The 25088-nt window shown below is 41.6% G+C and overlaps 1 protein-coding gene across 1 annotated transcript; it reads left to right on the top strand.

Annotated features, from left to right (window-relative positions):
- Window positions 1-503: 503 nt before the first annotated feature.
- Window positions 504-23649, top strand: si:ch211-214e3.5 (zinc finger protein 518A). Its single transcript, XM_061663968.1, is given in 4 exon segments — window positions 504-644; window positions 13722-13790; window positions 19081-19167; window positions 19169-23649. Coding segments are annotated over 2 exon segments (3966 nt in total). The 5' UTR covers window positions 504-644; window positions 13722-13790; window positions 19081-19090; the 3' UTR covers window positions 23058-23649.
- The last annotated feature ends 1439 nt before the right edge of the window (window positions 23650-25088 follow it).

Raw genomic sequence — 25088 nt, 5'->3', positions numbered from 1 at the left:
ACAAGTATGAATGATGACGTATGTTAAATGTCCGCCAAGTCTCAGTGACGTGAATGTCCGTGCGGGTCTAAATGTAATGGAGTCCCAAGTATGGAGTATTATAGCAGTGGTAAAGTGAAGCTTGGAACACTTACGCAAACATTTGAAAAAAAAATACGTTAGGGTTTTACGTCGCACCTGACAAACAAAAAAGACTGACAATAGTGAGCAAATCAGCCTTCGCAAAATCAAAAGGAAATGGCGTACATCCGCCATAGCTTCTCCCACCATAAACAGAACACACACGAGCTCAACCATGACGTAGTAGACGTCCTACGTAAACACCGATCAACTTTGTTGAACGACTTGTCGAGGGGATTTTATCTACTTTCGCGAGAAAGTTTTAAGAGCAGTTTTTGTGATAAAACACGTAGATGTCAGCACTAGTTTGTTTTTTGACAAGACATATCCATCCGCTTCTACTTGCGCGTCAAGCGCATCAACGAAAGCACCCGGATGGACTGTCATGGCCGCCGTCGCTGTGGTTCCACAGAGAGCTGAAAAGGAAGGCGAATGTTCCCGTTGTGTGTTTTTTCCCCGGCCTCACCGTGTTTTAGAATGTTCGGTGTCAATGGGACCGAGCCTGAAGTTCCATCAAGTGAATAGTAAGAACATTTTGATTTGCCCTAACTTTGAATAGCTTCGCGTGGGTGGTGGCTTTATTTTTGTCAACTAACTAATCAATAAACTCCAGGCATAATGTATTTTCGATGGCAAGAATTCTACACAAATATCAGCCTTTTTGCAGCAGTGGTGTCATGTAAATATTGTCTTTCGCATATAGCTCATTATTCTACTGATGCAGCGTCCCACCCCCCTTCCTTAAACTTGAGCTACAGTCACTCATTAAATTCAACAGCTTTAGATCATACTGTCGTGCAAAGGCATTGATAGTTTGTCCCTTTTTAGTGTGTGTGTGATTCGTATTAAGTTAGCCAAGCCACCGTTCCTGCAAGTTTCAGACAACTTTTTCCTCTCTCGTCTGAATACCCTCCTCATAATTTAGTCAGCATACCTGCATGTAGAGGTAAAACGTGATGGACAGTTTCATATCACGATTATCGGGTGAAAATGATCTGTTATCCGCGTTAGATATCATATCATACCAAATTAGCCACTGTATGCATTTTTTTGGACATTAGAAATTGTAATTTGGTTATGCAAGGCCCCCTAGAACAGGGGTGTCAAACTCATTATTGTCGCAGGCCACATTGTAGTTACGGTTTCCCTCAGAGCGATGTTATGACTGTGAAACCATAAAAATCTTTAATCACCTCATAATTAAAAAAACGAAACAATTTTGTCCATTTCGGCTATAACAGCTGAATCACCTCATCATATTATTACACCTGAAATTTATAAACTAGTTTTGGAATCAGAAATCAAGGGTCATTGTTTTTTTTCAACTATTTTTTTTTTCAACTAAAATGCTTGCAATATCTCAATGTTATTTATGAATTATTACCATTTGAAATCTTGGTTACAGATTTTTAATTCAAAATAGGGCATTTACGTAAATCGTATGGGGGGGGGGGGGGGGGTCACCATCACTGATGTCATAGGCTGTTTCGTACTCCTTGAATGCTGGCAGATAGATCCATTCCTCACATCCACCATCCACACTCAGATATAATTGTGATTATTACTCTGTGGTGGACTAATATGCGGCCTGAGGTTCTTCCTGTGCGCTCGAAGTCACAGGAGTTGACGAGAACAAACAAAAAACTTCCTTCCCTTCTGCTGTTAATAAGTCCATCCATCCATCCATTTTCTGAGCCGCTTCTCCTCACTAGGGTCGCGGGCGTGCTGGAGCCTATCCCAGCTGTCATCGGGCAGGAGGCGGGGTACACCCTGAACTGGTTGCCAGCCGATCGCAGGCCACATACAAACAAACAACTATTCGCACTCACAATCACACCTACGGGCAATTTAGAGTCTCCAATGAATGCATGTTTTTGGGATGTGGGAGGAAACCGGAGTGCGCGGAGAAAGCCCACGCAGGCACGGGGAGAACATGCAAATTCCACACAGGCGGGGCCAGGGATTGAACCCAGGTCCTCAGAACTGTGAGGCTGACGCTCTAACCAGTCGACCACCATGCCGCCTGTTATTAAGTCACGGTACTTTTACTCTGTTACAATGATCTAATTGTCGCTCACTACTTTTATTTATCAATTATTGCTTATTCATTAGCTTTTCATTTGCGAGACTTAGACTTCCGCATCGGGCGCTGTTTCCGTCATCCAATTTAAGCGCTTGTGACGTTTAAGTCTCGTTCACATTAGATAAGCCTGCCCCGCTGATCGTCGTGCGTACGTGGCGGCCATGTTGAGAAGGTCGCCTCAGAAAATGGATGGATGGATGGATGTCTGCCCAAACGTGGATAATTCAGCTCACTTATAACTTGAGAAAACACCGTGCAGTAAATTGCAGGTGTTTTTTTTTTTTTGTAGTTTTGACTGTGCATACACACACAGCAACATCAGAACGTATTCACATCTTATTTTGTAATTAAAAAAAAAAAAAATCATGTTCATGCTGTCAAAACATACTCACTATTTACTCAGTAGTTGAGTAATAATTTCACTGCATACTTTTTACTCAAGTAATTTTTTGGGAGGACTACTATTTACTTGTGTCACATTATTGTCAAGTAACAGTAGTCTTACTTGAGGTCAATGTTTGGCTACTCTACCCACCTCTGGAGCGGACATCCTCAATTGTTATTCTTACGTTTAATTTTTGCTCATCAGATCAGCGAGTGTCGTATTTGTTGCGCTGGGCTTTTGTATTTTCGCATTGAGGTGCTGCGGGTCGTGGCCCTGGTTGCGGTCCCAGCGGAACCGCGAAGCACACGTAACATTGGCGACGAGTTGATCCGCTAGTACATCTTGTATTAATTCCGAAACACGCCTACAATTATCTAATTAGTATACGGATGTCAATGTTAACTCTATTAAGCGACGGAGCGATGTTAGGGATTATGTCACAACAGAGAATTAACTAACTTCAAATTCTGAAATGGCCAATAAAAACTGAAAAATATTGTACTTAATATTTTATTAGAGAATATATTTGGTATTAGCCTTTGAAGTTGGTAATAGTGAAAAGTGAAGTGAAACAGATAATAATTTTAGTCAATCCTTTTCCAGAATGAGAGTGCTTAAAGAGGAGGATGCCTGTCATTTGGCACAGCTTGAAGCAGGCATCAGGTGCAGGTGGAGATGGGCCTGGCTCAAGTTGGAGGCCAGAACAAAAAGGCAAAGAAATGAGGCAAATGTAATCTTAATCTTAAATTTGTACATCAACATGGATTTGAGCAATATAAATAAATTTTTCTGCGTAAAGATTTTAGATTTTTTTTGCCTTATTGCACTCTTCAGAGTCTTCCAGATTGCTTGAATGATGTTGAAATAAAAATTTTATTGGGGGGGCCGGGGGATCACCCCAGACTCCCCCCGACAATTATTTTTTTTGGTCACCTTTTTCAGGCCTTTGGTGTTTGAATGTCTGAACTTTCAATGAGACGACTAGACTTTACATCGATCTGCTCGGCTTGATTGGCATTGGCCGATAATTAGCATTTTATGCTGATTGGCTAATCGGCTTTTATGTCATAATTCACCGACCCGATCACTGATGTAATTGATCGGCTCCGCCAAAGACATTTACTCCGCGTCGCCATCGTGTACAGTATTTTTTAATCCAAAAGCCAGTTTATTTTTGGCCTTGCCACGCGTCTTTTGACCTTGTACTGTAAATATCTGACCGCCAATATTTATTTATTTTTTATTTTTTTTAAACATGCCGGCGTTCTGGGACAGACAACACGTCTGAGAAAGACAACACGTTGTATACTTTCCGTCTTTTACGATCACTGGGCTTTATCTTGTCCACTCAAACGCGACCGGATACACTTGATACCATGGCGATGACAACAACAATGGATCGCTTCATGTCTATTATAAGAACAAAAAGGTGAAAAACGTGCTGAGGGTCACCGGTGCTCGGGAGAGGACTTTAATTTAAGGATTGCTTGAGGTATGTTCAGATACTTTTAATACGATACCGCTCTCAAGCAGGCAACAAAACGTTATCTAGCCTAGCAAACTAGTGCTAGCACTAACAGTTGTACATAAAGATGCCGGCGTTCCATTTTGTGTGGTACACACCAAGTCACCAAACAGAACATGGATAACTTGTCACCCTTTTAAATAGGTCGACTGACTCATTGCAAGTTTGAAGACACCTGTGATGCTCATTAAAGGACACACCTTGTTAGAACATGTCCCTATGGTCAAATGTATTTTTTTTTTCCCCAGGCCTGTTTCATAATTCAATAACAATGTCTAATTTTCATTGATTCATTTTCATTATTTTTTTTAAAAATTATTTAATTTGTATTATTTCTGTGACCACTGTGAGTTTTTCATTCATTTAACAGAGGGGTATCAAAAAATTTAGTTCAAGTGCGTGACAACTTCTCATCAACACTTGATTGTTCCTTGAAGTTGGCAAGGCTGTTTTGGGGTGTTTTTGTTTGGTAATGTGTCTGTTTTCCCCAAAAATGCTTTCGTTGTCTTTAAGCTAAGGGCACTTGATTGTTTTCCACACTCTGGGCTCTGCTTTTGCAACAATACCGTGTGCAGAATTATTAGGCAAGTCTAATTTTTTTAGGATTATTTTTGTTAATCACCAACCAAAGTGCTGTTAATCCAAAAATATTAATAAACCTCAAGCAATCTTTAAGAAAGGAAAAGTGAGGTTTAAGAGAATATCAATATGTGGACACTTGTTTGGTAACTATTGATGTGCAGAATTATTATCAAGTTTATTCATTCAGAACATGCAAACTCCACACAGGCGAGGCTGGATTTGTACCCGGTCCTCAGAACTGTGAGGCAGATCTGCTATCCAGTCGGTCACCGTGCCGCCCCCAAGGTTATTATAGTTAACAAAATGAACTAAATAACTATAACTAAAAGTAAAATTGAAAAAACATTCTCTTTAACAAAATAAAATGAAAATAAGAATGTTTAAAAAAAAAGATAACTAAAACAGAATCGGCGACAAAGGGCAGCCTTGGCGGAGTCCAACCCTCACCGGGAACGAGTCCGACTTACTGCCGGATATGGACAGAATTTCTAGGCGCAGCCAAGGCGTAGAGGGGGTCCGGTTTGGTGGCCTCAGTATTGCATCTCAGCTTTTTGCTGATGATGTGGTTCTGTTGGCTTCATCAAACCGTGAGCTCCAACTCTCACTGGAGCAGTTCGCACCCGAGTGTGAAGCGGCTGGGATGAGAATCAGCACCTCCAAATCTGAGACCATGGTCCTCAGTCGGAAAAGGGTGGCATGCCCTCTCCAGGTCGGGGATGAGATCCTGCCCCAAGTGGAGGAGTTCAAGTATCTTGGGGTCTTGTTCACGAGTGAGGGAAGAATGGAACGGGAGATCGACAGACGGATCGGTGCAGCGTCTGCAGTGATGCGGACTTTGTATCGGTCCGTTGTGGTAAAGAAGGAGCTAAGCCGAAACGCGAAGCTCTCAATTTACCGGTCGATCTTCGTTCCTACCCTCACCTATGGTCACGAGCTGTGGGTCGTGACCGAAAGAACGAGATCTCGGATACAAGCGGCCGAAATGAGTTTCCTCCGCAGGGTGTCCGGGCTCTCCCTTAGAGATAGGGTGAGAAGCTCGGTCATCCGGGAGGATCTCAGAGTAGAGCCGCTGCTCCTCCGCATTGAGAGGAGCCAGATGAGGTGGCTGGGGCATCTGATTCGGATGCCTCTTGGACGCCTCCCCGGTGAGGTGTTCCGGGCACGTCCCACCGGGAGTAGACCCCGGGGACGACCCAGGACACGCTGGAGAGACTACGTCCTTCGGCTGGCCTGGGAACGCCTCGGGATCCCTCTGGAAGAGCTGGATGAAGTGGCTGGGGAGAGGGAAGTCTGGGCGTCCCTGCTAAAGCTACTGCCCCTGCGACCCGACCCGGATAAGCGGTAGAAAATGGATGGATGGATGGATAACTAAAACAACATTTTATGTTTGCAAAACTAATGAAAACTAACTATAATTAAAGCGAAAATGTCCGTTTTAGTCTTTGTCAATGAATTTCATACATGAGCTTTTTGCGTTGATTTTAAATGTATTTATTTTAGACTTTACAACGATCTGATCGGCTTCATCGGTATCGGCCGATGATTAGCATTTTTATTTGCCAAGTATATCAAAAACACAAGGAATTTGTCTCCGGTAGTTGGAGCCGGTATAGTACGACAACTGACAGTCAATTGACAGAGAATACTTTTGAGACATAAAGAAAAGTCACTGAGCAATAAAAGGTTGCCAGTAATGTGGTGAAGCTGGTACAATTTTTTATTTTATTTTATTTTTTTAGTCCTCTTGCAATTAGAGCCGTTTGAAATGACTACGAGAACAATAGTCCGGTGCAATGACGATTGTGCAAAGGGCGCGGAGACTTCAAGGAATGTATGCAGTTTAAAGTGACTAGTAGTGTGATAATCTGGGACAATGTCGATAGTGCAAATTTTGCAGATGCTACTCTGGCACATGAGTGGCCAGTATTGGTCAACAACAGATATGCAAATAGTGCAGCATGGTGAGACCACTACAGTGAGTGCACGAGTAATGTATAATTGACCCCACAGAAATGTGACAACAAACTCAAGACAAAAAATTGGCAGCATGTTGCAATATAATTGTAAGTTAACTGTTTATGAAGTTAATGGCAAGAGGGAAGAAGCTGTTGGAATCTCTGCTTGTTTTAGTTTGCATTGTTCGGTAGCGCCTACCTGAGGGAAGGAGTTGGACCAGGTGGTGGCCAGGATGTGGACAGTCCAAGAGGATTTTGCATGCTCTTGTCTTAGTTCTGGCAGCATGCAAGTCCTCAAGTGTGGGTAGGGGGGTACCGACAATCTTTTCAGCAGTTTTGATTGTCCATTGCGGTCGGAGTATTTCCTTTTTTGTAGCAGCACCCAACCAGACTGTGATGGAAGAACACATGCATGTCGTAGTTCCTCACAAGCCACAGGAAGTACATCCTCTGCTGGGCCTTTTTGAGGATGGAGTTGATGTTGATCTCCCACTTCAGGTCCTGAGAGACTGTAATTCCCAGGAACTTGAAGGTCTCGCCTGTTGACACAGGGCAGTTAGACAGTGTGAGGGGCAGTTGTGGTGAAGGATGCGTCCTGAAGTCCATGATCAGCGCTACAGGCTTGAGCGTGTTCAGCTTCAGGTTGTGTCGGCTGCACCACAGTTCCAGCCTCTCCACTTCCTGTCGATACACAGACTCGTCACCGTCTTTGATGAGGCAGATGACTGTGGTGTCGTCTGCAAACTTCAGGAGTTTGACAGCCGGGTGCGTTAAAGTGCAGTCCTTCGTGTAGAGAGAGAAAAGCAGCGGAGAGAGGAGACAACCTTGGGGTGTGCTGGTGATGCGTGTAGATGAGGTGGTGTCCCCAAGCCTCACCTGCTGTGTCCTGCCTGTCAGGAAACTGTAAATCCACTGGCCGATTGAGGCGAGACGCTGAGCTGGAGAAGCTTGGAGGAGAGGAGTTCAGGGATGATGGTGTTGAACGCAGAGCTGAAGTACACAAACAGGATCCCCGCATAGTTCCCCTCACTGTCGAGGTGTTATAGGATGAAGTGCAGCCTCATGTTGACTCCATCATCCGCAGACCTGTTTGCTCTGTATGCAAACTGCAGGGAGTTTAGCAGGGGACCTGTGATGCTCTTGAGGTTGTCCAGCACGAGGCGTTCAAAGGACTTCATGACCACAGATGTCAGGGCGACAGGCCTGTAGCCATTCATACCCGAGATTGCTGGTTACTTGGGGACTGGGATGATGATGGCGCGTTTGAAACAGGATGGTACTTCGCACAGTTCCAGAGATCTATTGAAGATCTGTGTGAAGACTGGAGCGAGCTGGTCCGCGCAGACTTTGAGGAAGGATGGGGACACAAAGTCTGGGCCTGCCGCTTTGTTAATCTTTGGTTATAAGAAGATGCGTCTCACATCATGTTCGTGGCCCTAGCCCCACTTCGATATGCATCCTCTTTAGCCTGGCGAAGTTGCTTAAGTTTTGCAGTGAACCACGGTTTGTTCTTATTGAATGTACAAAATGACTTTGTTGGTACACACACCTCTTCACAGAAATTGATAAAGGATGTGACAATGTCCGGATATTCATCCTGGCTGCCAGCTGAATTTTCAAAGACACTCCAGTCTGTGCACAGACTAGACAGCTTTGAAGTATTATCTTTGCTTCGTTGGTCCACTTTTTCACTGTTTTCATCGTAAGCTTCGCGCATTAAGTAAGCAGTCATCAGACGAGCCCGGAGCTGGGAGACGTATGGCACGGTATGTGTTATTTAACGTAGTATAGCAGTGTTCTAAAATGTTATTTTCCCTCGTCGGACAGTCAATGTGCTGCTTGTATTTAGGGAGCTCGTGGTTGAGTTTAGCTTTGTTAAAGTCCCCAAGAATCATGAGGGGTGAGTCTGGATGTTTTTTTTTCCAATTACTTGTTCAGCGGGCGTTAGCAGTGCGGCATTGGTGTTAGCTTGAGGCAGAATGTAAACACCAGCGAGAATGAAAGATCCAAATTCACGACGCGAGTAGAATGGCTTACAGTTCAAAAACCGCGACTCAAAATGCCGGCTACATTTACTCCGCGGCGCCGTCGTTTACAGCATATTTGAATCCAAAAGCTAGTTTATTTTTATCCTTGTCGCATGTTTGTGACTGTTAGCAAGACACAGAAAAGTCGCATGACTTCATTTACGATCACTGGGCTTTGTCAAATCAAACACGACCGGATACATGACAACAACAATGGACTGCGCATATATTGGGTTGGTCAAAAAATAACAAAATGGGGGGAAAAATGTGTGGTGGTGGTGGTCACCGGTTCTCGGGAGAAGACGTTTGTTCAAGGATTGCTTGAGGTATGTTCACTTTTAATACGATACGGCTCACAAGCAGCCAACAAAACGTTATGTAGCCTAGCAAACTAGTGCTAGCACTAACGGTTGTACGTAAACATACCGACGTTATGTTAAATTGTGCTCTAAAGTTTCGGTGTGTGTGAAGTAATTTAATTACAATAAAGTAATTTCATTACAATAAGTTGGCACCCGTCATTTCTGTCATGTTGTAATGTTGGTTTGACCGGACTGATTAGAATAAATCACCTGACTAGAGAATATTTTTGAAGCTACTCAGGATACAGTACACAAGTATATACAGTCACAAGTAATTTAAATAGACGAATTGCTCTATCTTGTGATCGGATCGGTTGTTGATGACCGGCCCCAAAAATTCTGATCGTGTAAAGCCTAATTTATTTCGGCTAAATACCTAGATAGACAACGGATGCGGAAGGAAGGTCCAACAGTCTTTTGAGAATTGTAGTTCTCTTACTATGTGTTGCCTAGAAGTGACATCATTGGGCAGGGCCGTCGTATTCACTGCTCACTGGACCAAGCGCAAGTTTTCCTGTGAAGCAAACTTTTACATCCAAGGTGATTTGGTTCCTACGTGTTGCAAACACAAACGGCTGAGGCTACCAACTAGCTAGTGCCTTCATGCAACCTACACTGTCTGTTATTCGTATTTTGGGGAAAACTCAGAAATGGACAACTGCCGAGAGTCTTAAAATTCTGCTGTTACCCGCCACGAAAGGCAGATGTGAAAGCAGACAAGAAATTTGTCTGGCTAACACAGTAGGTGATTGAACTACTACAACTACCGGATAATTTCACAGCAATACTTCAGCAACAGCAGGAAAACTTGGAAAAGCTTTGTCACAATAATCATGGATTCGGCAAAAAAAAACAACCTAAAAAAACAGACTGGACACACTTTGACTGGAGATAGAGGAGGTAAAATCAAGCTTACTTTCTGTGTCTTGCTAACAGTCACAAATCTGAAAGTCCACTTGAGAAGTTTGCAATTTAGCAACAAGGGAAGGAAAACATGCAAATAACCTTTTGTTTTGTTTTTTCTCGCAGGTTATACATATGAACACGTTATTAAAAAGGTCATACTACAGCGTGTCTCATGAATGGTTTTACTGTACGTTGTGATGCATGTAATCTAACCTTAGAAGCAGTATTATGCACTGCATTTATTGCACTTTTTACTCAATTCTACACAGGCATGGGGAAAACATACAACAACCGGATTTGAACCCGGGTCCTCAGAAGTGTGAGGCAGATAGGCTAACCAGTCATCTAACGTGCCGCCAACATAGGTATTGTAAAAAAAAAAAAAAAAAAAAAAAAAAAAAAAAGAATTCCTTCTTAATGAAATGAGATGTGAGTAAATGTTTCAGAAAACACATAATTTAGTTGTAATATGATTTATAAATGTTGCATTTTGTCCGGTATGTTACCAGTAGTTTATCTACCTCTGTATTATGTTTGAATAATGAGGCTGTGATGCACCCTCACGTTTAATTGTTCGTACTGCGGCTTTATGGAGGTATTTTCCACCTGCCACGTGGTCATCGGCACATGAGCCATCATAATAATAAAATAAAAACGATTAAGACACAACAACAAGCTTGGGGGGATAAACACACATAGGGTCTATCAACATTCCCATTATTACAACTATTTATGGGATTAGGGGACTAACTGACATAAAACAGCATTTTAAGAAACTAATGCTAATGCTAACAATGCTAGGCATGCTGGGGAATCCTCTGATAGCAAGCCCACCATCGTCAGCGTTGACATCATAATTAAAAAGTTCTATATTTTTTTACGTTTTACACAACATCCCAACTTCTTTGGAATTGGGTTTGGAATTCTAAATTCCAGGATTTTACCAAAATGTATTTTTGTTATTAATTTAGCTCAAATAATTGGTTGAATATTAGTGGCACGGTGGACGACTGGTTACCACATCTGCCTCACAGTTCTGAGGACCCGGGCTTCAAATCCCGGCCCTGCCTGTGTGGAGTTTGCATGTTCTCCCCGTCCGTGCCTGCGTGGGTTTTCTCCGGGCACTCCGGTTTCCTCCCACATCCCAAAAACACGCGTGGTAGTTTGATATAAGACTCTAAATTGCCCGTAGGTGTGAATGTGAGTGCGAATGGTTGTTTGTTTATATGTGCCCTGCGATTGGTTGGCGACCAGTTCAGGGTGTACACCGCCTCTCGCCCGAAGATAGCTGGGAGAGACTCCAGCACGCCCGCGACACTTGTGAGGATAAAGCGGTACAGACAATGGATTGATTGATGGAGGGTTGAATATTAAAATAACATTTTTAAATGCCATTCAACTAGGGCCTTACCAATTTTCATCAGCTGATTTTAAAATAATCATAATCGGATGAAGTTTTCTTTTAAGTAAATGGTGCTGTGTTTGAGTGACTCAGAATGATGTCCTTGCGACGGTTGTCCTCTAGATCAGTGTCTTTCAACCACTGCCGCGGCACACTAGTCTGCCGTGAGATATTATCTGGTGTGCCGTGGGAAATTTCCAATTTTACCTAATTGGTCTAAAAAATATTTTTGGGAGAACGAGTTAGTTATTATCTGCAAATAATGTGCCGATGTCGAGTGTCTGTTGTCAGATTAACCATGTAATGTAATAGTTGTCAGATTAACCATGTAATACTCTTCCATATCAGTAGGTGGCAGCAGGTAGCTAATTGCTTGGTACTTTGAGACAAGAGAATTAGTGATGCATGGATGAGTCAGTGACAGTGGCATTGTGGCTAGTGAGACTATATGGTGACAGCGATGGAGAAAGTTTTGAAAAGGAAAGATGCTAACTCCGAACTGGACCGTGGACAATATTCGGACCCAGATGAAGGCCCAAGTATGAGTGGAGGTCAAAGGAAAGTGAAGACGGTTAACTCAAGCAAAGTCTCTGGTGCAAGGCAATCCAGCGAAAGCTACCTTTCATTTGGAATTAGTTTCACTGGGAATGCGATGAAACCGACTTCTTCTCTAGTACAGTGATTCCCAACCAGTGTGCCACATTAGTCTGCCATGAGCAATCTTCAGGTGTGCCGTGGGAAATCATAAAATTTTACTTAACTGCTGAAAAAAACTTTTGTTGACAAGAAATATTGTTTCTTAGTTCCTCTGTTTATGCCAGTGAGGCATAGTGACAGACAGAACAATAAATGCTCTTCTATTAGATGGCAGGAAGTACATAAAGTTATTATTGTGTGTCTACTTTTTGTGACATTTTTCTTTGTTGGTGTGCCGTGAGATTTTCCAATTGTAAAATATGTGCCTTCGCTCCATAAAGGTTGGAAATCACTGCTCTAGTCAGGTCATGTATTCTAATGAGTCAGGTCAAACCAACATTACATGACAGAAATAATGGAAACGAACTTACTGTAGTTGAATTACTTTATTGTAATTAAATTACGTCACACCGAAACTTTAGAGCATGATTCAACAGAACACACAACTGTTAGTGCTCGCACTAGTTTGCTACGCGACATAAGGTTTTGTTGCCTGCTTGCGAGGGGTATCGTATTAAAAATACATGAACATACCTCAAGCAAGCCTTAAATGAACGTAATGTCACGTTTTCCCCCATTTTGTTTTTATAATAACAATGTTGTCGACTGTATCGGGTCACGTTTGAGTTGACAAGATACAGTAGGTATGGAAAGTTTTCAGACCCCCTTAAATTGTTCAATCTTTGTTATATTGCAGCCATTTGTTAAAATCATTTAAGTTCTTTTTTTTTTTTACTCATTAATGTACACACAGCACCCCATATTGACAGAAAAAAAACATAATTGTCGAAATTTTTTGCTGATTCATTAAAAAAGAAAAACTGAAATATCACACGGCCATAAGTATTTAGACCCTTTTCTGTGACACTCGTATATTTAACTCGGGTGCTGTCCATTTCTTCTGATCATCCTAAAATGGTTCCACACCTTCATTGGAGTCCAGCTGTGCTGGATTATACTGATTGGGCTTGATTAGGAAAGCCACACCCCTGTCTATATATGACCTTACAGCTCAGAGTGCATGTCAGAGCAAATGACAATCATGAGGTCAAAGGAACTGCCTGAAGAGCTCAGAGACAGAATTGTGGCAGGGCACAGATCTGAACAAGGTTACAAAAAAAATGTAGAAATTGTTGGCCTTAATTCTATGTGGCATGTGTGGCGAAATCCAGGCACTGCTCATCACCTGTCCGATACAGTCCCAACAGTGAAGCATGGTGGTGGCAGCATCATGCTTTGGGTGTGTTTTTTTAGCAGCAGGGACAGGGAGACTGGTTACAATCGAAGAAAATGAATGCGGTCAAGTACAGGGATATCCTGGGCGAAAACCTTCTCCAGAGTGCTAAGACCATCAGACTGGGCCGAAGGGTCACCTTCAAAAAAGACAAAGAGCCTAAGCACACAGCTAAAATACAGAAGGAGTGGCTTCAGAACAACTCTGTGACTGTTTTTGAATGGCCCAGCCATTCATTTGTTGTCAAGCTTGTTAAGAGATTTTTTTGTGTCAAATGTAAAATTTTTGAGGGGTCTTTTTTGTTCTATTCTTAGGTACCACTGCATCTAAACTACAGCACATATCATTTTAAAATGTACTAGTGAAATACTGATCACATGAGGTTAGTAATGAAAAGCACTGTCAAAGCCAACTGAAAGTTTTGCTCCTACTGTTTTCTTACAGATACGCAGGCTGCTCCAACTCCTGCTCTTCAGAGAATCTCACATTCGCGTCCCCCTCTGCCTACTTAAGGTAGTGTTTGCATGTACGGTGTGTTATTTGTGAAGCAGGGTATGTGAAAAGTTAAACTCAGGCAAACTCATATATCCATTGTAGAAAGACAAGTCAAAATCCGGGTCCTGTCACCATTCGAACAGACTAAACCTCACCTGACAGGTTTTGGAAAAGAAACCCTAACTTTGTACTCGTCTCCTCCCACCTGTAGCAAAGATGGCTTGTCTGTTTCTATGCAATCTCATCGATATAGAGGCAAAACTACAAACCCCAATTCCAAAGAAGTTGGGGCATTATTTAAAATGTAAATAAAAATAGAATATAATGATTGGTAAATCCTTTTAAGCTTATATTGAATTGAATACACTACAAAGACAAGATATTTAATGTTCAAACTGAAAGTTTGTTTTCTTGCAAATATGCACTCATTTTGAACTTGATGCCTACAACATGTTTCCAAAAAAGCTGTTTTCGTAGATGCAAATCAGTCTCCTTTTTCCCAAATTTGCCCTTTTAAACCCAAAACAGGCCATTTACGTGAATAGTATCGATCCGCTGAGTTTTTCCTGTCAGGTGTGGTGCTGTCGTCATAGGCTGTTTTGTACTCTTCGAACGCTGGCAGCTAGATCCGTTCCACACGTCCACCGTCCACACACAGATGTAATTTCTGAATATTACTCCGCGGCAGACGAATATGCGAGCGCATCGGCCTGAGGTTCCGCCTGTGCGCTCAGGACCTGCTTTGGATAAGTCACAGGAGTTGACGAGACAAGAAAAAAAACACTTCCGCTTCTTCTGCTGCCAAGAAGTAACGGTAGTTTTACTCCGTTACGATTATATAAATGTCGCTCGCAACTGTTATGGATCAATTATTGCTTATTTGTCAACTATTTCGTGCGTGAGACTACGACTTCGACTTCCGCATTGGGCGCTGTTTCCTCCAATCCAATTTAAGCACTAGTGACGTTTAAGTCTAGTTCACTAATCAAACGCCACAAGAAAGTCACATGACCTCGTCTTCCATTGGGCTTCCCGGGCATGGGTATTAACACTCGATAAGCCAGCCCGGCTGACAGTCGTGCCTACGTGGCCGCCATGTTGGGAAGGTCGTCGTCACTATGAAGGCAATGGCGCGCTACTCATGTTTACATTTAGACGAACAAAAGCAACAGCTTTCATGTATTGTTGTATTTGTCTGGCACTGTCTGCCCAAACGTGGATATTTCAACCTACGGATAACTTGAGAAAACCTTGCAGTAAATTGCATAGGATGTAGTTTTGGCTGTGCGTACACACACACACACACACACACACCAATATCAGAATTTGCACAGTCATGTTTTATTTTGCTATTTTTATTTTATTGATGTTCCTGCTGTGGTTAAAAAAAAAAATAAAAATCAGAAGATACTCAGTACTTATTATTTATTAATTATTTCACTGTGTACTTTTTACTCTTACTTTTTTAGAGGAGTACTTTTTGTCTCACATTATTGTATATTGAGGACAATATTTGGCGACACTACCCACCGCTGGAGTGGACATCCTCTATTGCTACTCTTATGTTTAAGCAACATTTTTGCTCATCAGATCAGCCCGTGTCGTATTTGTTGCACTGGTCTTTTGTATTTTCACGTTGAAGTCCTGCGGGTCGTGGCCGTGGTTGTGGTACCAGCGAAACCGCGAAGCACACGTAACATCGGCGACAAGGGCTGATCCGCTAGTGCATCATGTATTGATTAGGAAACGCGACTACAATTATATAATTATTTTACGGATGTTAATGTTAAATTTATTAAGCGACAGAGCAATGTTAGGGATTATGCCAAAACACAGAATGAACTAACTTCAAATTCAGAAATGGCCAATAAAAACAGAAAAATACTGTACTTAATATTTTCCTGGAGGATACATTTGGGATTAGCCTTTGAAGTTGGTAATAGTGAAAAATTAAGTGAAAGAGACAATGATTTTAGTCAATTCTTTTTCTAGAATGAGAGTGCTTAAAGAGGTGGATGCTATTCATTCATTCATTAAGCAGGCATCATGTGCAGGTGGAGATGGGACTGGCTCAAGTTGGAGGCCAAAACAAAAAGCAAACAAATGAGGCAAATGGATGGATGGATGAATGCTCTTTAGAGTCTTCCAGCTTGCTTAATTTATTTTAAAATCTAAAAAATTCTCTGTGGGGGACCGGAGATCCCCCCCAGACCTTGTACAATGTTTTTGTTTTCTTTTTTATTTTGTTGTTTATTTTTTTTGTCACCTTATTCATTCATTTGTTGTTTGCAGGTCTGTTTTTACCACTGTGTTACATCACCTTTTCTTTTAACAACACTCAATAAGCGTTTGGGAACTGAGGACACTAATCCGGTACATGCGCAAACCCGCATTTGGCGAACAGGGTAAAAACACTTTCTACTCGCTCGAGTGAATGGGGGAAAGGGACCATTTCAAAGCACCTGTATTAACATTAAATGTCTACAATGTCATTTTTAAACAGGAGATGTCACCACGGTGGCCACCAAAGATGACAATAGAGGTCAGAAATGATATACAGTGGAACCTCGATAGAACAGACTTTTGGGGGGGTATATCGTCCGATATAGCCGATTGTCTGTTAAATTGAAGCTTTTTTTTTTTTTCCCGGCCATATGCACCCATAGAACTGTACAGTACTAAATTGTTTTGTAGGGTTTTTTTTTTCTTCTTCACCGAAAACGCCTTATACAGTACAAAGTTATTTTAAATATATAAAAAAAAAAAATAAAAAAAAAAGCTTGAATGTTTGAAAGTTTCGCATTTTATCCAAATTTACCATGCTGGTGTGCTTGGTCATGGTGACATTGTTGACACTACCGTTCTGATTGATCATAGGCGAGCCGCTTTCATGAACCACAAGGAATTAGTTTGCTTCCGAGTTCCAAATCTATTGGGAATGGCTTGACCCAAAAAAAAAAAAAAAAAGGTTACTGTACCAAAAATAGCATGTTCCAGACTCCAAAGTCTTGTTTTGTATTCTTCAGAGTTAGCACTGCAGCCATGCCGCTCTCTCTCTGGTCAGCACTCTACGCACAATAGATAATAAATATGTCACGCCACGTCAATGCCCCACATTCAATTGTCTGCCATGTTTGCACTGGAGGAACATCTTATGGAATTTGATGTAGTCATATTGTATATCTGTGACCCGGAACTACATCAGTCCCATTCTCTGCCTGTATTGCACCATAGACCCAGTAAACAACTGCAGCCTATTCTGGAGCTAACAGACTTTGTCAACGGCATTTTAAGTGACACATGTAAACTATTTTTGTATACGTTGTTCAGTATCAATGGTCCGTTTTATCCGTTATCTGTTATGGTCAGTTTCATCCAGGTTCCACTGTACAAGTATTTAGCTTTCGTCCGAAGACACCAGCCATAAAGAAAACAACATTTTAGCAAGTTACAAACAATCACGTCATCAATCCTTGTTGTGATCGTTAGCATGGCATACACAGGAAATCAGCTATCCCGTGTTCCGTTTTGGTCATGTGACATTCCGCATATAGCGGATTGTTGAAGTTTTGTAGATTGAATTCTTTCCCATTCTTGCTTGATGTGCAACTTGAGCAGGTCAACATTCCAGGGGCTCTGTTGTCGTCTTTTGCGGGTCATCCATCCATCCATTTTCTACCGCTTATCCGAGGTTAGGTCGCGGGGGCAGTAGCTTTAGCAGGGACACCCAGACTTCCCTCTCCCCAGCCACTTCATCCAGCTCTTGCGAGGGGATCCCGAGGCGTTCCCAGGCCAGCCGAGAGACGTAGTCTCTCTCGCGTGTCCTGGGTCGTCCACGGGGGTCCCGGACGCCTCCTAAACGGAAGCTCCAGCCCCCTCACCTGGCTCCTCTCGATGCGGAGGATCAGCAGCTCTACTCTGAGATCCTCCCGGATGACCGAGCATTTAAAACAAGTGAATAATTTTATTAACTGAACGTTTGATTTATTTTATGTATATTCATTGATATAATTGGATTTATTGTAAGATAAATGCTTTTACATATACCTTTAACATAATTTAATCATAAATGGTATTTCAAAATGACTATAAAATATTTATTTTCCTTATACATGTATTCATTTACCGTTTAGCCATTTAGATCATTGAGTAATTGGCTAATGGATTTGGAATTAAGATATTTGAGTCTATTGAGGCAGGAGTAAACCCCATGTACAAGAGTGTAGCAGCCACTTGAAATTGAACAGTGAAATACATTGATAAGGTGGTATCATGTCTCAAAAACAGGTTCTCTGTTTTGCAGTCTTTGAACATTGTTAAAGCTGTGAAACTTCTCGATGTCATGCTATAACCTGACTTTAAAGAAGACTTCTTTTGGGAATGTGGAGCTTCAAGACATGTTGATCTCCATTGGAGTTGATCTTGACCTTATCAATGACGAGTGGAGCACACTAAGAATTTTGCCGTCCAAATTTAAAAGATAAACATTCTAAAGAAGTTGTTTGGCCCACATTTTTTCGGTTTAAACAGAATTACCCCCAATTTAAGCCTTATAATTAAACATTTTATCAATTTATCCAGTGTCAAATGCTTCTGTGGAGAGAGAGAATTTTCAAACAATTTTGTGCATGTGTATTTGCAGTTGGAAACTGTTGCTCTCAACTGTCAGTATGCGATTCAAAGAGCTGTCACTATCAGTGAAGCAAGCGATCATTAGGCCGAAAAATCCAAACAAACTAATCAGAGAACTAGCGAAACTGTTTGGAACGTTCTTAAAAAGAAGGAATTCACCGGTGTGCTCAGTAATACCAAAAGACCTAGAAGACTACTGAAAACAACTGTGGCGGATTCTTTCCCTGGTGAAGAAAAACCACTTCACAATCGTGAGCCAGATCAATAACACTCCCCAGGAGGGAGGTGTATGTGTGTCAAAGACAACCAAAAGACTTCTTCCCCAGAGTGAATACAGAGGGCTCACCACAAGGTGTTAACTATTGATGAGCCTAAAAAACAGGAAGGCCATATTAGAACAACATTCTATGGACAGATTGGTTGTACTTTACAGTGGTGGAGAACTACACTTGCTCTGATCATTAAACCGGAAAGAAAGTACGCCGGCATGTTTGTTGGATCCAGCTCAGCTTACTCCCATTCTTGTTCTTAACTACTTAGTTTGTTGTTGTTTGTTTACCAACCTGATGATGAGCCATCGTGGTTCACACCAGTATTTGAGGGAAATTGTGATTCTTAGCACCACATCAGTGAAAATGCCTTTTACCAGAATTAATCTTTTCTCTCTCTCTCGTAGATTCACAATTATGGACGAAGACCTTAAAGTACCTCACAGTTCTGCCATCAGTGACAGCATGTCATCTGTAGAGGATGTAAAAGACTCTCCACATCTCAAAGAAAGAGAACGCCATGGTCAAAGGCAATACAGGCATATCGCCTGTTAAGCAACATGGTTCCATCAAACGAGCCAATTGTAAAATTCAGCAAGGAGCTGTTTTTTCTGGAAACATATTGAGTTTTGGCTGCTCTGTGTGCAAGGATGATTCTATGTACAGTCCTAATGATCTCCTTAAACATTTTCGAGGGGCCCACAAAGGAATCTTGCCTACTTACCCTTGTGATCTGTGTGGATTTGTCACAAATGAATTTGCAGCTCTTCAACGTCACCGGATTGAGCACAAAAATACTTTGGTCACATGTGAGCTCTGCTGTGATGGAAATCAATATTCACTGCTTTTGCTTACGAGACATTACATCATGTGTCACAGTCTCAATGGTAAGTTTCACTGTGACTGGTGTGAGTTTACAACTGTGGATGCAGGGACATTTGTCCAACACATTCATCATCATAATGAGAGTCCCTGGAAATGTTCCATGTGTCGACATGTCAGCTTGAATGAAGTGGATCATCAAAAGCATCTAAAAGCTCACACAATTTTGTTACCTTTCATTTGTCAAATCTGTGGATATCGTGCAACAACCATCAAGCAGCTTAAAAGACACACAGTAGCTGCTCACAAGAAAGACAAGCATCCATACAACCAACAAGACCATACAAATGTATGGAAGACTTTAAAACATGGAGCTGCTCCCACAAATTCTTCAAGTTGTCAACATGTACTTAAAAAATTTTCTGACCTAGAAGAAGCACAAAAGGTATCAAAATTATTTGGTGTATATGGTATCTTACCAAACCAAAATGGTCAAATGAAATCTGAGATGTATTCGGAAGAGCCCCACCAAATTATTGATGGGACACCACCAAAAAAGGACTGCGCTAATTGTAACTTTTGGACTGCGGAACAATCCTCACGTGTAATGTTGCTGGACAATGACAGCTGTGGCTCACCAAACAATCCTAATGCACTGACAGTTCTAATGGTCAAGAATAAAATATCTCTTCCCCCAAACTGTACAACCAAAGTAATGGGATTTAAGATGGTTGATGGGAAAAAACATCTAGTTCTCAAAGTAATACCAGTAGTAAAGCAAAACATGTGTCCTCAAGACAATTTGTTAGTGGAAGATTTGGACTCCTCTGCTACCAGTTCTGGGTTTCTCAAAAGTGAAGTCCTTGTTGAGAATGGGGAATCATCTGCTAATATGAGCTCCACATCACATTGCTTTGCCGTTCCACCAGGAAGTGGGTCTTGCATACCATCAGAAGATATCATGGCAGTTAAAGTCAAGATTGAAGAGGAAGAAACATCTGTTTTCACTATCGAGTCTCCTCTTCATTGTGTTGATTTTGGGGGAAAAGGTGGTCATTCTGTAACCGGTTCTTCAGCTGCAGATACAATGTATCCAGTGACAAATGCTGGTGACCCAATTGGCAACCAAAATTCCCCAAGCCAGACAGCTTGTTCAGAAATAAATCTGATTGATAGCAAATCAATCTTGGACAAATCTGAGACCGTGTCAAAAATTGGAGCCAAGGTGTCAAATGTTGAGGCTGACACATTCACTGATTATCCTTTAAATGTTTCTCAGGAGGCATTGCAGAGTAATTTGACCTGCAACATTTTTGGGGATAATTCTGAAGCAGTCAATGAGAGGGTGATCACTCACACCAAAGAAGGAAAGATTATTGATGAGCGCAAAGAGACTTCTCTGAATTCGACGGAAAATTTTGACCAGCTTTCCGAAAGCACTCTAGAAAGCACAGAGAACACTGGGATTAAATGCGTTAACGAATACAAACATTGTAGGAAACCGTTGACAAATTTGGCTCCTCCAGCAGAGATGGTCTCATCTGCTTCATTTGGAGAAAGTACCACAACAGCACCAAGTTCTTTAAACCATAAAGTATTCACTTTTCACAATTATTCCAAGGAAGCGATTGTTTTTTCACCCAGAATATGTAAAAAAGGTGATGGTATGCCTGAATTTACAGCAGGCACAGAAATTAATAGCAGATCATCTAATTTTAGTCTTACATTAGCGGAGTCTTCAGAACCTTTCGAGGATGGTGAATGTGCTGATACAGATGATGAAAACCCAGAGTCGGTGCTGAAAGATTTTAATGTTATAAAAATTGAGGAGGAGTTCATTCCGATATCTAAAAATCAGTCTGATAAAAAAAATACTTCATCTGCTTTGGGCAGTTTTGCGGAAAAACACTCCGATGAAATAATTACGCAACAACTCCATAAGGAGAGAACTGAATCTTCACTTTCAAACATTGAGTCCTCCAAACAAATGGAGACGACTGTACAACTTCAAGTGCAAGATGAAAAGCAGCAAGTGGTCTTGAAGACTGAGAAAACCTTTGCTATGCCAATGCAGGTCAAGGCCACTCCAAGTTTTAAGCTAATTACTAATTGTGTAAATCCTCAAATCAATGTCTCGTACATGAATTCTGCTTTTAAAACCTTAGGCAATGCAACTGGTGGGAGAGTTCCTTCAAAAGATAAAAATAGAGAAACTTCAAAGGCAAGAGTTAATGCTAAGATGACACTTGTTTCTTCCCTTACAACTGGTGTTAGTGCCTCTCCACAGCATTTCCTTATCAATAGTCCAAAATTAAAAGGTCCTGTACTTCTTTCTAGTGCATCACCTAATAGTCCTAAAGACAAAGTCACTAAGACACAGTCAACTTGCTATTTGTTCCCAAGGTCCATTCCATTTGTTCAAGCTCCAAGCAGCTCTGGCGTCAAGTTACAAAGTGGAAAACTCCCACTGAATTCCAGACCTGTTCTGGCCATGCCTGTGATCTCTGCTGACAAACCTAGCAATTCGCAGACTGGTCGCCAAGCATTTTTGCTACGGTACATTTCTCCACCCAAATCAAGCATACTTCTCAATAATCAAGAAATAAAACCCAGCACTCAGTCTCTCCACACCAGTGAAAAACGAGGAAACAAAGTTGTATTTAAAATTGTCAGCCCTACAACTAGCCTGCTTAAAAGTGGCTCACGCTCCTCAAGTTGTCAACCTTTACTTTTGGCTACCTCTCCTCCAACCCAATGTTTTCTTATGTCTTCCAACACAACAAATGCCAATTCGTCCAACAACCTGAAGAAGATCATTACCAGGGAGAATCAAACACAAAGCGCTGTCAGGGAATCGACACCTCAGTTGACAGTAAAGATAAAACCCAGTGAAGCAGATAAGCCTCAGCTAGCCCCGAGGCCAATTCGACCTCCAAGTCTAAGAAAACTGCGCAGGAAAGCATTGTTTGATGAGCTTCCAACGACCGTGCATAAAGCTAGAAGGCTCACAAACAAAGTACAGACTGAGACTGACGCCACTGTGTTTTGGAGTCCGATAGCAAAAGATGTTGAAAGAACCCTGAGACTTGCCCCGTACAACTGTCTACAGCAAATTAAATGCCCCCGGAGATACCAACCTGTTGTGGTGCTTAATCATCCGGATGCTGATATTCCTGAAGTGGCCAATATTATGAAGGTAATTCATCGACACAGAGGTGCTGTTGCTAAGGTATCACTGTCGCAGAAAACAATTAAAGCGCTTGCTGAGCATGGCACCCTAAGGGGGGGGATCTTGACTGAAGGACTACTACTGCAAAGCATCGAGCCAAGCCCACGAGCAGTTCAGAGTTCAGTCCGAGAGCGTTACCTTCTCAAACTCAAGCTAAGGAAAATGAGCAAGAAAAAGTATGAAGTCGTGGAACCATTATCAGGCAGTAGGCCAAAGACTGTCGTATTTGACTGTTGGTTCTGTGGTCGGATATTCAATAGTCAGGAACATTGGATTGGCCATGGCCAGCGGCATCTCATGGAGGCAACTAAAGACTGGAATAAACTGTTATAAAACGTTTTCATCACCATTTTTGTATGGGTAAACAGTTCTATGAGTATATTTCGTGACCTTTAACTCTGTTCCATGTATTCTTTGTAAATTCAAAATGTTTTATTTGGTAAAAGATATTTTATTGGTGCTTTTTCTGGTCATGCACAGGTCTTTTCACTGTGAATATGGTACACTGTAATTCATGAAGATGTGGTAAAAGCACTGACTTACAAAAAGTGCAGAAACTAATTTCTCAGGTCTGCTTTGTAGGTTTTGCTCAAATTCTCAAGTGTAACCCCCCAAAAAAATTACTTTTTAAAAAAAATATTTGTGTGAGTGTGTATATATATATTTTTTTCACATTATCAGACAAGGTCTCATAGTTTTTGTGAACCAAACCATTTTGTGCTCATGATGGAAGTTCCTTTTCTAAAATCTGTTCATTTTGTGTACAATTATGACCATGTTATTACGAAAACGGAAGGAGTTAGTTTCCTTGGCTGAGGGTTTTGGTTAGACAAAAACACAATATTTGACACAGGGAACCCCCGTGCTTTAATACAAAATGTACTATGCAGTTTCCACAAAGATAAAACAACATTTGTTGTCAATTGCTCAGGCTCTTTGCTTGGTCTTATGTTGTGAATTGAGATCTGTTAACAATTATATCTATTTTTATAGTATCTTTGGATTTTTTTTATTTTTACTCCTCGGTATGAGCGAGACCTTTCCCAGGAAGATAAGAAATAAATCTTTGGTCCTCGAGCGAACAATTTTTTCTATCAATCATCCCTCTGAATCAGAATCCTCCTTATTGGCCAAGTATATTAAAAGCAAAACAAAAGGACTCTATCACTGGAAGTTGGAGCCCCTCAAGTACTACAGCAAACAAGCCACTATAACAAAAATATACAACCCTTGGCAAAAATTAAGCAAGCACTGCTCCTGGAGGATGACCAATTAAATGTTTAATTTTGGAGAAAAAAGGCAAATGACGGATGTTCCACAAGTTTTTATTCAAAATGACCACCCCTTTTTTTTTTTTTTTTTTTTTTTTTTTTTTTTTTTTGAGTAGTTGAAAAGAGCGGCACGGTGGACGACTGGTTAGAGCGTCAGCCTCACAGGTCTGAGGACCCAGCTTCAATCCCCGGCCCCGCCTGTGTGGCGTTTGCATGTTCTCCCCGTGCCTGCGTGGGTTTTCTCCGAACACTCCGGTTTCCTCCCACATCCCAAAAACATGCATTAATTGGAGACTCTAAATTGCCCGTAGGCGTGACTGTTAGTGCGAATGGTTGTCTGTTTCAATGTGCCCTGCGATTGGCTGGCAAACAGTTCAGGGTGTACCCCGCCTCCTGCCCGATGACAGCTGGGATAGGCTCCAGCACGCCCGCGACCCTAGTGAGGAGAAGCGGCTCAGAAAATGGATGGATGGATGGATGGATAGTAGAAAAGAAATGGAATCACTCAACCCTGAGGAAAAAAATTATGGAATCAGCTTGTAATTTTCAATTCTAAAACAAACACATAAAACACATAAAGAAAAAGTACTTAATTTTCCGTTGCCCACGATTAAAATGTGGTAAACTGACAAGTATGCCCATTTTTCCTTTAAAATAAGCAAATGATATGCTAGTTTAACCAATTTTAATTGTGCAACCTATGTATACAATATAGTCATTCATTCGTTCATCTTCCGTACTGCTTATCCTCGCAAGTGTCGCAGGCGTGCTGGAGCCTATCGCAGCTGACTGGGCGAGAGGCGGGGTACACCCTGAACTGGTCGGCAACCAATCGCAGGGCACATATAAACAAACAACCATTTGCGCTCACAGTCACAACTACGGGCAATTTAGAGTCTTCAATTAACCTACCATGTATGTCTTCGGGGTGTGGGAGGAAACTGGACTGCCCAGTGAAAACATGCGCAAGGCACAAGGAGAACATGCAAACTCCACACAGACAAGGCCGGATTTGAACCGGGTACTCAGAACTGTGAGGCAAATGTGCTAACCAGTTTGTCACTGCCCACAGTATATTCAAATTAAGTAAATT

This window comes from Phycodurus eques, chromosome 19 (genome assembly GCF_024500275.1).
Source record: "Phycodurus eques isolate BA_2022a chromosome 19, UOR_Pequ_1.1, whole genome shotgun sequence".
NCBI lineage: Eukaryota > Metazoa > Chordata > Actinopteri > Syngnathiformes > Syngnathidae > Phycodurus > Phycodurus eques.
This window is presented reverse-complemented; position numbering and strand designations above follow the sequence as displayed.